At 50.2% G+C, this 14,383-nt stretch overlaps 1 protein-coding gene across 4 annotated transcripts in view; it reads left to right on the top strand.

The window, feature by feature from the left end:
• The first annotated feature begins 8,333 nt into the window (after positions 1-8,333).
• PXN (paxillin) overlaps positions 8,334-14,383 on the top strand; it is a 57,420-nt gene continuing 51,370 nt past the window's right edge. For all 4 annotated transcript variants that reach the window (XR_007145928.1, XM_047828457.1, XM_047828456.1 and 1 more), the window contains exon 1: positions 8,334-8,492. Coding sequence is in view for 3 of the 4 variants with exons in the window: in XM_047828457.1 (XP_047684413.1) it covers positions 8,480-8,492 (13 nt within the window). In the remaining variant the exon portion in view is untranslated. The remainder of the gene's footprint in view (positions 8,493-14,383) is intronic.

Below are 14,383 nucleotides of genomic sequence, written 5' to 3'. Positions count from 1 at the left end.
GGGAATGGGTAAGATCACATATGTGGTTCAAAGTTCAGAAGATTCAATGGGGTGCCTGGGTGGCTCAGGTGGTTAAGGGTCTGACTCTTGATTTCAGTTCAGGTCATGATGTCACGGTTCATGAGATCAAGCCCCGCATCAGGCTCAGTGCTGACAGTGCAGAGCCTGCTTGGGATTCTGTCTCTCCCTCTCTCTCTGCACCTCCCCTGCTCACTTGCACACACACACACACACACTCTCTCTCTCTCTCTCTCTCTCTCTCTCTCTCTCTCTCTCAGAAAAAAAAGTTCAGAAGACTCAAAAGGCTATTTAGTGAAATTGCTTCGCACTCCTGACCCCCAACCACTTTGCTCCCACTCCCCCACCCCCTGCCAGTTAACGATAGTGTTTATGTATTCTTCCAGATCTCTCAGCATATAGGAGCATCTCATAAACAAATATATTGTTTCCCACCTTCCCCCACAAATGATACACATGTTACACACACTGTTCAGTTTTATTTTTTAGATCTTGGAGACTGTTTCATATTAGTACATAATGATCTTCCTGGATCTCTTCTGTGGCTACACAGTTTTCCATTGTAGGACTGTATGTAGTTTATTTAACCATTCCCTTGTGGATGGACGTTTGGGTTGTTTCCCGTCTTCTGCTCTTAAAAACAGCACTGCAGGGGCGCCTGGCTGGCCCGGTAGAATGTGTGATTCTTGAGCTCGAGGTCATGAGTTGGAGCCCCACGTTGAGTATACAGAATACTTAAAAATTATATCTTAAAGGGGCGCCTGGGTGGCTCATTCGGTTAAGCATCCGACTTCAGCTCAGGTCATGATCTCACGGTTCATGGGTTTGAGCCCCACATCGGTCTCTGTGCAGACAGCTTGGAGCCTGGAGCCTGCTTCAGATTCTGGGATTCTGTGTCTCCCTCTCTCTGCCCCTTCCCCCCTCAAATGAATGAACATTAAAAAATATTTTTTTTAATTAAATCTTAAAAAAACAAACAAAAAAACAGGACTGTGGCTAAGGTCCCAGTACCTGAGACTTTGTTGTCAGTCCTGGGAAACTCTGTGAACGGTGTGTGGTGGAGTGGCTGGGGCTGGGGTCTCATCCTGAGCATGCAACTAAGCCCCCAGCCCAGGCAACACATCTCTTTATGCCTCGGAGTGTCCCCACCCTTTCCTTCTTTCAAATAATATTTACCGAACAGCTGCCATTCTGGACACTGGTGAAGAAGATAAGCCCAGTCCCTCTTCTCATAGTGCTGACATTTTAATGGGGGAGGGAGAGACACATAATCAACAGGTAAACAAATAAATATAGAACATAATGTCAAAAGGTGAAAGTAATTAAAATAAACCAGCATAAAGGGATATAGGGTCTGACGAGGGGGGTGGAGGGATTGTAGATAAAATGTCCAGGACCCACAGAGGTGATTTGTGAAATGAAACCTCAGTGATGAGCAGGAACAGCTGTGCCAAGATCTGGGAAGAACATTCCAGAAGGAGTCTTGCAGCTGTGAAGTCTCCAAAGTCAGAACTAGTTTGCGGTGCTCGAGGGACATAACGGAGCAACATGAATCAGGAGAGATGAAGAAGACAAGATCTGGGGTGCAGCCTTGGAGATCCTGGTGAGGATTTTGGGTTTATTTGCAGTGCAACAGGAAATCACTGAACTGGCGAAGCAAGGGAATAATAATGTGACAATGTACATTTTTTAGGCATTACTTTGTGACCCAGCCATTCCACTCCTAGGTGATTATCTAAGAGAAAGGAAAACATATGTCCACACAAAGACTTTGCTAAGAATGTTCATAGCAGCTTTATTCATAGTGGCCAAAACTGGAAAAACAGCCCAAATATCCATCAGTAGGACAGTGGGGAACCAAAGTGTGGCACATCCATACAAAGGAGTACTACTCTGCAAAAAAAGGAGCAAACTCAGGGCTCTTGGGTGGCTCAGTCGGTTGGGCGTCCAACTCCTGATTTTGTCTCATGATTTGTGAGTTCGAGCCCCTCGTCGGGCTCCATGCTGACGGTGTGGAGCCTGCTTGGGGTTCTCTCTCTCTCTCCCCCTCTCTGTGCCCCTCCCCCACACACAGGTGCACTCTCTCTCTCAAAAATAAATAAAGATTTTTTAAGTTTATTTTTGAGAGAGAGCGAAAGCGGAGGAGGAGCAGAGAGAGAGGGGACAGAAGATCTGAAGTGGGCTCTGCACTGACAGCAGAGAGCCCAACGTGGGGCTTGAACTCAAAGCTCATGACCTGAGCTGAAGTCGGAAGCTTAACTGACTGAGCCACCCAGGTGCGGAGCAAACTCTTGGTGCATATGACGTGGTTGAATCTGAGGAACATGTTGGGGCAAAGAAGCCAGACCTCCCCACACCATGCAAAAAAGAGAATACATATTGTATGATTCTGTTTCTGTAAATACATTACAAAGAAAATGCAAAGTAATCTCTAGTCACAGAAAGCAAATCAGTGGTTATCTGGGGCCAGCAGTCAGAGGACAGGGGATCAAATGCAAGAGGCAGGAAAGAGCAATGGAATGTTCTGTATCTTGATTGAGGCAGTGGTTACATGGGTGTAAACATCTATCAAAGCCCATTGAACTAGTACACTTGAGACAGGTGCGTTTTATTAGGTATAAATTATACTTCAATAAAGTTGATTTTTAAAAATGCTTATTTATTTTTGAGAGAGAAAGGAGTGGAGGGGCAGAGAGAGAAAGAGAGAATCTCAAGCACATTCTGCACTGTGTCAGTGCGGAGCCCAACGCGGGGCTTGAACTCATGAACCATGAGATCATGACCTGAGCAGAAATCAAGAATCAGTCCCTTAACTGACTGAACCACCCAGGTGCCCTAATAAAGTTGATTTTTTAAAAAGGATAACATTGGCTTATGGGTGGAAAATAGGCCCCAGGAGGCCAGTTTGGAGCGTAGTTGCAGTAATCCCAGGTGGTGGCTTTGTTGCCACTACAGAGATGGCATTGGAGGTGGAAATAGGAGAGGGCTGCGGACTACCCTTGGTAGGTGGTGAGCAGGACTGGCTGTGGGAGGTGAGGACAAGGGGGACTAGTGATGACTTCCAGGTGTGCACCTGTCAACATGTGGGGCCCTTAGCTGACATGGGGACACAGAGGGTGGAGCAGCTTTGGAGCAGAAGCCCAGCCCCCTTCACCCACCGAAAGCCTGGACGGTCTCTTGAGATCCCTTCTGTCCCAGTGATTCTTTGTGTGAAATTCCTCCCTCCCCAGGCAGGTACGGAGTTGTCAGTCACCGAGAAGACGACTCACCGCTGCCACCTTATGGAGGAGACTGGTAACGGGGAAGCTGGGATTTCAGCTGAGGTCTCCCTTTATGTTTCATTGTTCAGTTACCCACCCCCCGCCCCCCCCGCAGTGCTTCTCTGTCGCAGCTCAGCTCCTTCAACCACGCAGTGCCCTTGAGGAGTGGCTGTGCATCGGGAAGGGTCTCAAGCTCCATCACCAGTTCTGCTGTCACTAAGAACTCACTGCGCTGTAACTTTAAATATTTCTCTGTAAATGACCTACTTTTTCATTTAACTTGGCCTCATCCTAAATTGCAATACTGTATTTATTGAAAACCATCCACGTGTAAGTGGACCTGCACACTTCACAGCTATAGTGGTTTTATGGGCTATTTAGGTAATTTTCTAATACACACGAATACATAACTATTAAAATAAGAATTCTCGGGGCACCTGGGTGGCTCAGTTAGCTCTCTGCCCCTCCCCCACTCATGCTCTGTCTGTCTGTCTCTCTCTCTTGAAAATAAACATTAAAAAATGTTTTTAAAAAATGAGAAATCTCTGTGTACCATTTACACATCTCTCATTCCTCTGGTGGTATTTGTACCCCATCTGAGGGGAAGGGGGATTCTTCATGGGGTCACTCTAAGGTACTGTGCGCCAGTCGGTGGTCACGAAATATCGAAATATCGATTATACATTTATCTGGACACAACTGGGACCGACAGCACTTTGTCAACACTCAGCAGAAACACCGACAAACAGACCACTTAATCTCTGATACAGCACTTCCACTCCTAGGAAACAATCTTCAGGAAATAATTAAGGATGCATGCCAAGCTCTTTTTATATTACGGACATTTAATTTTTATCTTTTAGTTGATCTGTTTGTTTTGTTTTTTTTTTTTTTTCCCTAAATCTCTTCCTACAGTGAACAACTAGTATAAAGAAAACTTCCACATCTATATTGTAAGGTCTGGAATTTACTTTTCTAAATCTTTTTTTAAAATTTATTTATTATTTTTATTTATTTATTTTGAGAGAGAGAGAGAGCTGGGAAGAGGCAGAGAGAAAGGGAAAGAGAAATCCCAAGCAGGCTCCATGCTGGCAGCACAGAGCCCAATGCGGGGCTTGAACTAACGAACAACGAGATCATGAGCTGAGCCAAAACCAAAAGGTAGATGTTTAACCAACTGAGCCACCCAAGTAACTCACCTTTCCAAATCTTTTTTTTTCCCCCCTTGAATCCCTTCTTTCTTCTGCTTGTCAATCAGTGCACTATTAAGACATGGTCTCTGCCTTCCTGGCGTCTAGAGTCTAGTACGTACGAGATGGGAAAATGCAAACGACCAGTGCACAGGAACTGTTTAATTATAATTGTCAAGAGTTCTTCCAGGGCCCTAAAAAAAGATCTTAATAAGAGGGGCCCTGCAGGTCAGGGAGTGATTTTCTAAGGAAATGGCTTTTAGATTGATATCCCCCCAAATAATGATGCCAGCTCACATTTAAAGCTGCACTGTCCCACGGGGTCCCCACTGGCCATATGTGGCTACTGAGCACTTGAACTGAAATGTGGCTGTTCGAACTGAGATGTGCTCTAAATGCACAATACATACTGGATTTCGAAGACTTCACATGAAAAATAAAAAGTGAGAAATCTCTGATGTTGTTTATACTGATTAAAAGTTGAAATGAGAATATTAGGATATATTGGATTACATCAAATACGTTAATATCCATTTTACCTGTTGCTTTTACCTTTTTAATACTAGAAAGTTTTAAATTACATATGTGGCTTGCATTTTGTTTCTAGTGGGTAGAGTGGAGCCAGAGAGTGCTTACTGATAACAAGGACCTTTCTAAGTCCTAAATGTGTAGTATTTCATTTAGTCCTACGATGATTCTGGGAGGTGGCTTTTTCTTTTTTAAATTTTAAAAGTTTCCTTATTTTGAGAGAGAGAGAGAGAGAGAGAGAGAGAGAGAGAGAGAGAGTGTGTGCACGTAGGGGAGGGGAGAGAGAGAGAGAGAGAGATGGAGAAAGAGAGAATCCTAAACAGGCTTTGCACCATGTGGAGTCCAATGCGGGGCTCAAACTTTGGTGAAGTCAGCCGCTTAACCAACTGAGCCACCCAGGTGCCCAGGGAGGTGGCTATTATTCGTCTAACTGCAGAGGAGGAAAACTGAGGCGCAGAGAGCAAATGGCCAGAGATTTTCACCACCAGCAAGTGGCATAGCTGAGGTTTGAACCTAGGTGGAGTCCCTCTGCCTGACCAGTACGCACTTAACCTTTACCCCATGCTACTGAATACAAGCACCACTGTGCTGGGACATCCATAGCCATCGGGGCAGAAGGAGCAGCACAGAGATAATCCACAGACTAGATGGGCCTCTGCTCCTTTGGCGATGGAATGACCCTGGAGGATCTGCTTTCTCCGGGGCTGTTTCCTCACCCTGGGGACCCTGAATTCAGCACTGTCTGTCAATGAATGTTAATCTTTAGGAAGCATACTTATAATGGCCCCCTAAGCATTCTCTCAGACATATCCAGTGGAAACAAAATGCAAACCATATATGTAATTTACAGTTTTCTAGTAGCCTTATTAAAAAAGATAAAAAGAAACAAGTAAATTAATGTTTTATTTAATCCACTATATCCTAAATGTAACTGTATCAACCTGTAAGCAACATAAAAAAATATGTCCCTGGTGACCCGTCTATCTCCCCATTATCACTCCCTGCCTCATATTTCATGCTGCGAATTCCTTCTAGTTCAATGCACCTTGGCCACTGTCTTGCCCACAGACATTTGCATATGCTGTTCTAGGCAGTGGGGAATGATGTGAGACTAGCCATCCTTCATACAGGTCTGTTTGCTTTTCTGCCTGCCCTTTTGGACTGTAAACCTGAAGAAGGCAGGCACCATATCAGATTTATTCATCGCTGTATCCCCACCCTGAGCACAGCTCCTGGTACAGTGCAGGCACCGTTAAATGTCTCACCTTTGAGTGGTTAATGAATGACCTCACTACTTATTTTCTGTTTCTTCAGTTAAACTGTGAACTTTCTGAGGAAAGGGACTATGTGGTTTGCTTTGTTCCAAGTGTCAGGTATAGTGCCCACTAGTCGTTCAGAAAATATATATTGAGCAGCACCTCCTATAAGCCATGCACATACTAAAGGCTATGTGGTGAGCTGAAATGGACATGGTTCCTGTCCTCACGTGCGAGACATTGATCCAAGAATCCCACCACTAAATGTGAACTGCAGTAGTGAGTAGTGCTTACAAAACAGGTACATTACAGGTGTTGGAAGGGCAGCCTTGGCTCTTGAATTTTAACATAGGAGGACCTGGTAGCCATAAGTGAGCTGCTTGGTTCTGCCTTTAAGAAAGAACTTGTCACTCAGATCGAGAAGAGGCTACACTCTTCCAGGGCATCCCCAGCCAATGGCTAAACATGCTGGGGGTCCTGGGGCTTGGATACTTCTGCTCAATGGAGATCCTCTAATGAGTTTTTGTTCTGGTGCTCCCTGATAGGTTGTCTATCTTTGTCAGATGAGCCCTTGTCCAATTCTGCTTCTTCCTCTTTCTCCTTCATGGTTGTTGCCGCCGAACCCCACCCCCCCACCCCCCCCCCCACCGGCCACCAACTCTATTTCAACATCTGCTTCCTGGAGGATCTGACTTGACCCAGAGGGGCTTGGGGGCTGGATTCTTGTGGGCAGGGGAACTTGAAGTGTTGCTTTCAGGGTATTTTTATATAGAATCAACAAACTACCATTGCCCTTTGCAAAGAAAGAGGAAGGGCTGATAGTAATAACTGCCTCTATGAGAATTAACTTAGATAATAGCTGTATGGTATCTGGCACTCCATGAACCACAGCTGTTATTATTACCTGATCTCTGAGTGAGTGGGTGTTTCAGGAAACTGTGCCTGGCACTGGGTATAATCTCCTTGAAGTCTTCCCCTTAATATCTACGGTGGGGTCCCCTCTGCTCCTTGCAGAGTTTTGGAAAGGTCTCCCTCTAGGGAGGGTAGACATGTGGAAGATTAAAGGATATAGGGGCGCCTGGGTGGCGCAGTCGGTTGAGCGTCCGACTTCAGCCAGGTCACGATCTCGCGGTTCGTGAGTTCGAGCCCCGCGTCAGGCTCTGGGCTGATGGCTCAGAGCCTGGAGCCTGCTTCCGATTCTGTGTCTCCCTCTCTCTCTGCCCCTCCCCCGTTCATGCTCTGTCTCTCTCTGTCCCAAAAATAAATAAAACGTTAAAAAAAAATAATAAAAAAAAGGATATATAACTTTGAAAGTATTGAATCCAGGGGCTCCTGGGTGGCTCAGTCGGTTAGGCGACCAACTTTGGCTCAGGTCATGATCTCAGGTTTGTGAGTTTGGGCCCCACGTGGGGCTCTGGGCTCTGTGCTGATAGCTCAGAACCTGGAGACTGCTTTGGATTCTGTGTCTCATTCTCTTTCTGCCCCTCCCCCACTTGTTCTCTGTCTCTCAAAAATAAATAAATGTAAAAAAAAAAAGAAGAAAGTATTGGATCTGGCCCCAAAGGCTGGATTGCAAGCTGCACTGCCATCGGTCCAGAGGGCAACCCCAAGAAAGGTCCTCCAAAGGTTCCTTGCTTTACCTGGTACTGATTTATGGTCCTCCTGGGAGATGACCTACTGGTAGACAGGTAGACAGACAGGTGGACAAATCCGACTCTCCAGTGGATTGATATGTGGTGATTGAGTGACCGATGGATGGACAGACACAGATCAGACTGAGATGTCAAGACAGGAGATGGATCTGTCAGCCAGACGGTCAGGCTTGTGACTTTGAGACGGACAGAAAGGCTGACAGCAGGGCCGGAAGGCCTGGGCGGGGTGAGGGGGGTGGGGGCCGCCACCCGCCAGCTGGGCCGCAAGGGGGCGCCGCCTCCCCGCCCGGCGTGGCCCGCCGCCGGCTGGGCGCGCGCTCGCGGGCCTGCGGCGGGGCGGGGCTAGCGTGCGCACGGGGCGGGGCCAACTTGCTCGCGGGGGCGACCGCGGGTGGGGGGCGGGGCGCGCGTGCTCGCGGGGGCGGGGCACGCGGCGGGCGCGGGGGCGCGCGGCGGCGGCTCGTTCCGTTCCGGGCCGAGGCTCGCGGCGGAAAAGTTGCGGGGTGGAGAGGAGCGGCCCCGGGACGGGCAGCGAGCGCGACGCCGAGCCGGCTCCCGGCGCCCGCGGTCCCGCCATGGACGACCTCGGTGAGTGAGCGGGAGGTCGAGGAAGGGGGGTGCGAGGGGCGCGCGGCCTCGGGCCGGGCGGGAGCGAGCTGGCGGCGGGGGCTGCGGGATCCCTCCTCCGGCGGCCCGGGTCCTGGCTCTGCTCGCTGTCTGATGGAGCTCCGCTGGGCCGGGATCCCGGGCCCGGCCTGAGTCCTTTGCCAGGCCGGCCCCGCCGCGGTCCTCACAGCCGCCACCCCCCGCCTCGGGGACGGCTCCACCTCCGGACTCGGGACCTCGGGGACCCACCCCCATCTCCCAGACCAGCCTCAGGGGCCAGCTTGCGCCTCGGGGACCCGCCCCGTCCGCCCCAGGGACGGACCCCCGCTGCCGGCACAGCACCACCTCCCCCCGCGCTGTGGGACCCTCCCTTCACAGACCGTTCCCTCACCCCCCACCTCACTGATCGGCCGCCCAACTCGGGGAACAGCTGCCTGAACTCCTGGTTGGTCCCTCATTTCCAGGACCTGCTCTCACCCCTTTGAGGACCCCCACTTCACAGACTGGCACCCCCACTTCAGGGATAGCCCCTCCAAGCCCACCCTTTTCATTTCACAAGTTAGAGATGAGCCTCCGATGACCACACCCCCACAAAGACAAGTTTCTCATCTGTCCCCACTAACCACCCCCCCCACCCCAGGTCTGGGCACCCTGTTTCATGGGCTGCCCACTCCATTTCGCTGACTGTCCTGTCCACTCTGTGGGCCAGCCCCTCCCCTTTCCTATCACAGATCAGCCTAATCCTAGAAGAGTAAGCTGGGGAGACGTGATTCTTCCCCCACTCCCAGATTCTGGTGCAGTGCCAGGGGAATGCGGTGGGAAGTGGGCCCCGAGGTATGGCCATCTCTGGACTTGTCCGGGGCTGGCAGAGTTCCCCCCACCCCCCTAGCATCAAACCTTGCTGGAGGCCACGCAGGTAAAGAGGACAGGATGCCCAGAACAGAGTTTTACTGTTTTCTTGTTATCGGAGCTCCAAAACTACCCTTTTCAGTGCTGTGTAGACCTGGTGTTAGGGCAGGGGAAAGTATCTCCTGAAACCAGACACGAAACCCGACGGGGTTGAGGCCAGGGTTCTAGGAATGCCTTGAGTGGCCTGAACCCTATGGTGAGAGGATTCACTTCTTCACTGTCTGTCCCTCCCCTTCATGCCTGTAGCTGGAGGGCCTCCGAGCTGGGGAGGTGAGGGTGGGGGGAGTTTCTTCTCTGTAGGAGCCTTGTCTTCCCTCTCTGGACTGTGGGTGGCTTGTGTGACCATTGATGCTTTCTCTGTCCCAGGCTCTGAGGAGCAGATTCATCAGACAGCACTGACGGGCCTCCCCCAAGCGCACAGGGCACTAAGTTAAGACTGGCTATTTGTAGGTACTGGACTTCCAAGCGGACAGGGAGGAGGACTGCCAGCTTCCTTTTGAAAAAGATCAGGGCGCTGCTGAGAGATCCCGGCGCTGGGGATGGTGTCCAGTCCTGCCTGTTTTGTGGAGTGCGATGGCTGCCAAGCATAGTTCTCTGCCTTCGGGTCAGGCTTGGCACCCATGTTTCCAACACCAGGTTGGCATGCCTTGCAGGCAGGTTTCCCCCCCCCCCCCCCCCCACATAAAAGATAAGCTGAAAGGAGGCTGGGGGGATAGGTTTTGAATCAGGATCTGAAAGTCTCGATGCTTTCCCAGAAGGAACTGGGGAGCAGAGTTACAGTTTCTAAGATGCTGATGTGGTGCTGTTGCTTCTGTGCAGTCCCTTCCACACAGTGCTGTTTGAAGGTCCGAGAAGGTTTTGTAGAGTTTGCTGTTGGAGTCCAGAATTCCTGTCCCCTGATGGTCTTCCATTTAGGGCCAGGAGACTGAGCTAGTCTCAGTGAAAGAGAGCAGAGTGGTATAGGGGGTGACAGGAATTGAAATTTGCAGTTTATGGAGGGCTTCCCCGTACCTCAGCATGTCCCGCTCTCACAGCAGCCCTTCATAAGAGCCCCTTAGGGCCACTGCTGTCACCACTGCCTATCTTTTATGAATGGGAAAAACTGGGAGTCAGAGAGGGTGATTCACTTGCCCAAGGCTGCACAGCCACAGAATGACAAAACCATGACTAGAGAGAAGCCCGGTCCCGCAGCTCTCATGGACCAAGAGGCCTTTCTTCCTGAGGAGGGGGGTAGGCAGCATGTGAAGGAGGAGTCTCAGGGGGTGACGGCTGCCACCTGTAACTTCTGCCACCTTCCAGCACAGACTCCGCAGTTGTTTCCGGGCTGCCGGACTTCCTGGGCCTCAGCTCCCAGGAGGCCAGCCACGCCTGGCTGCCCTGGAGTCCCAGAGCCCCAGGGTGGGAGCAACGGGGCGAGCAGGAAGGGGAGAGGAATTTGCCTCTGTGCTCAGGCCCCATCAGCTGTCTGGATGGCTGCTCAACACACTGCCTGTCAGCTGTTTTCCTTAGTTTGGGTGGACACAAAGGCCAGGCTGCTTATTTTGATTTTTCTCCTGAGAGTGCTCTCACAGCTGAAGAGCTGTGAGTCCCTGAAGAGTCCCTGAAATGGGAGTTTATGGTCTGTCCTGTGGCAAGGCTAGAGGGGGCAGAGACTCTGCTGTGACTTTGTTTTTTTGGGTCTCAAAACAAAAATTGGGGAACTCTTCCCTCCCCTTAGCTGCTGGTGACAGACTCACCACGTGCTGTTTAATAAGTTACGAATTTATAGCTCTTTGGGCAGAAAAACATCAACACTGCCCTTGCCTGTGTGTTCTCTCTGCTTTGTGCTGCGGGGTGGCTGCTGGTGGCTTTTCCCATTACTGTTTAGACGCTGGTTTGGCCCGGAGTTCGCCCTGTTGAGTTCTGGCTGGAGTTTCCTGGACAGAGCTCCCACAACACTGAGTGAGATGCACTCTGATTACCGTTTCTGACCCAACTCCTCACTCTCCCTCGTTCATGTTCCTTAGTGCACTTGGGGGGCTGTGACCACAGCTGCGGTCCAGTAATAGTCACGTGTGCTTGATGGGAGACAGGCATCAGACTCAGCACTTTATGGGTATGATCACTGCCATTCCGAGAGAGAGAGAGAGAGAGAGAGAGAGAGAGAGAGAGAGATAGATGTTTTATCTCCACTGTACAGATGTGGAAACCTGAGCTCTGGGAGGTTCACTGGGGGGAGCTGGGATTGGAACCCAGACTGATCCAATTCCAGATCTGGTCATCAAAATCATAATAAGGTTAAATGCTCAGTGAGGTGACTAACTGGAGGATGAGCCTTGAGCCTGCTGAGTAATTGCTAGTTACCTTTGAAATTTGTGTGCTGGGGGCCATCCCGAGGAAATGGCCTCTGTGGCAAAGGGTGGGTCCAATTCAGACCTTGATAGCTTTGCCTTCCCATCTCTTCTAGGGGGGACAGCCAGCTGTTGGCAATGCCCAGTTGCTTCTAGAATCTGGACATGTCTTCCTTCAGCTTCTCAGCAGTCTGGACCCTCTGAAAAACAGTGCCTCATTGTCCTTAGGGGGAGTGTTAGGGGGGCAGGGGAGTTGCTTGGGGCATTCCGGACTACGGAGCCTCCCTGTTTCCATGGAAAGTCTGGACTTCGGGCTTGTCTGTCTGTGGTGTCTCTGTGTGTTAGGCCAGGGTCAGGGCATCCAGCTGCTGGGCCTGTGGCAGGGGCAGCTGTGGAGTGATGTTGTGTTCTTCGTCAACACCAGATCTTCTGGGCAATGCACCAGTGAGGTGCAGAGCTGGGCTCCAGACCCTGGTGTGTTTGAGTCCTAAGCAGGTGCTCTTTCTGTTGTGCTTAGCTGTCTGCTGTCTGGACAGCCTCAGCCCAGTGTGGAGAGGTTTGGGCTGCTCTGCCATTGTGGGTTGGAGGTCTTCCAAGAGAACATCGAAGCACTGCCTCCAGCTTCCCCAGTGATGGCCCTGCATTGGGAGGCTGGGGGGGCCCTTGGCAGGAGAGGCCTACGAAAAGCCAGAATTACCGCTGAGGCACTCACGCAGCGCCTCTCCGCCATGTTCACGTTTTGCATGGAGTGTGCTGACCCGGCAAGGGCCTGTTACCTTGCTCCAAGGCCAGAGAGTTGAAAGACTTCCTCCTACCTTCACACTCGTTCCAGCTCTTCCCTGTGTTGTCCTGGTCTCAGCGCCTTCACTAATAATAACAAACATCCGTAGAACTCTTTCTCATAATGTTTAAATGTTTAATGAGCACTTATTATGTGCAGGCACTGTGCTGGGCACTTTACACACATTGTTTCATTGACTCATGTTGGCCACAGGAGGCACAGGTTCTGTTCTTAGTATTACTACTACTGCCCATTTTACAGATGGGGAAACTGAGGCACAGAGAGGGTTAGCCCCCTTGCCCAAGTTCTGTTAACTAGAGAATAGCAGGGCTGGGGTTTAAATGCAGAGTCGGGCTTGTAACCATTTTTACACCTCTGCTCGTGATACTGGATCGGATCTTGGTTGCCTGTTGGTTTGATTGTGTTACATTTCTAGATGCTAAACATCTTTCCTGGCTCCTCCCCACACGCCTCATTCTCTGTTCGGTGTCCCACATCCGTCTTCTTCCTTCCTGTTCCCTGTGGCTTCTCTGGTTGGAATCAAGCTCTCTGTGCCCCTGCTCCATACAGATTTACTCCTGTCTTCATTCAGGTGTTTGTCCTTTGCTGCACCAACCCTTTTCCAGAGCAGAAAGTTGTTGAAAACTTTTAAGGAGGAGAATTGAAGACGTACTCTGGAAGGGAGAGACAGAAAGAATTAGGGGGCTGAGTTTTCCCAGAAACCTTGACAAAGCACCTGATGAAAAGGGGTATCTCCTCACTCAGGATAGGCCCAGAACCTCCTCAGCCCTGACGTCCACTTTTCCTCTTCAGTTGGGGCCTTGTTGGGAGTCTCACATCTGGCCTGAAATGTGCATTCACGTCCTGATGAGTCTTCCAACTAACAAACTGATTGCCTAACCAGTGGGGCTGAGGGATGGCCTCTCCAGGGAGGCCGTGGATGCTGGGCCCACTGGCCCAGGCTGAATGTGTGGTTGGCCAGGCCCCGCAGAGCCCCCGGTGGCCAAGTTTTCCCTTAAAGACAGCCTTTTAATGCTTATTTCTTGTGTGATTGTGGTATTGTGGTTTTATGGGAGAATATTGTCATTGTTAGGTGCATGTTAAAAGTATTTGGGAGTAAAATGTCATGATGTCTGCAACTCCGTTTTAAGTGGTAGAATAAAGAAAGTGGATGTATACATATGTATATACAGAGAGAGCTCCTAAGCACATGTATGTGTGTTTATATAAAATGGCAAACTTTTTTTTTTAATTTTTTAATGCTTTTATTTATTTTGAGAGAGAGAGAGAGAGAGAGGGAGAGAGGGAGGGAGAGGACGAGCAGGAGAGGGGCAGAGAGAGCAGGAGAGAATCCTAAGCAGGCTCCTCACTGTCAGTGCAGAGCCTAACGTGAGGCTCCATCTCACAAACCTCGAGATCATGGACTGAGCCGAGATCGAGAGTTGGGCACTTAACTGAGTCGCCCAGGCGCCCCCAGAATGGCAAAACATTAATGACTGAATCTAGGTAGAGGGCCTATGGGTGCTCATTGTATTGGTCTTTCAACTTCTCTGTATGTTTAGACACTTTCGTGAAAAAAAGTTGGAAAAAGTAAGAAGACACTGCTTTTTTCCTTAGTGGGCTCAGGGTTATTCAGCCAGGGGTGTTCATAAATGTCTACCTGTAACTCTTGGCCTCCCGTGACTCTGTGCAGGCGGTGACTGCGTGGGTAGACAGGAGCCAAGGGGGCCTGGGATGAGAATGACTGGTAACTAACCCTCAGCTCGGGTGGGGGCACATAGCCTTGGCGACCTGTACAGAAAAAAGGACAGGGCCAGCCAGGGGCAGACAGCTTCCACAGTGTGGAGGCAGCC

Source organism: Prionailurus viverrinus, chromosome D3, assembly GCF_022837055.1.
Source record: "Prionailurus viverrinus isolate Anna chromosome D3, UM_Priviv_1.0, whole genome shotgun sequence".
In the NCBI taxonomy this organism is placed as follows: Eukaryota; Metazoa; Chordata; class Mammalia; order Carnivora; family Felidae; genus Prionailurus; species Prionailurus viverrinus.
The sequence above is the reverse complement of the archived record's forward strand: the minus strand, read 5'-3'. Positions and strand labels throughout refer to the sequence as shown.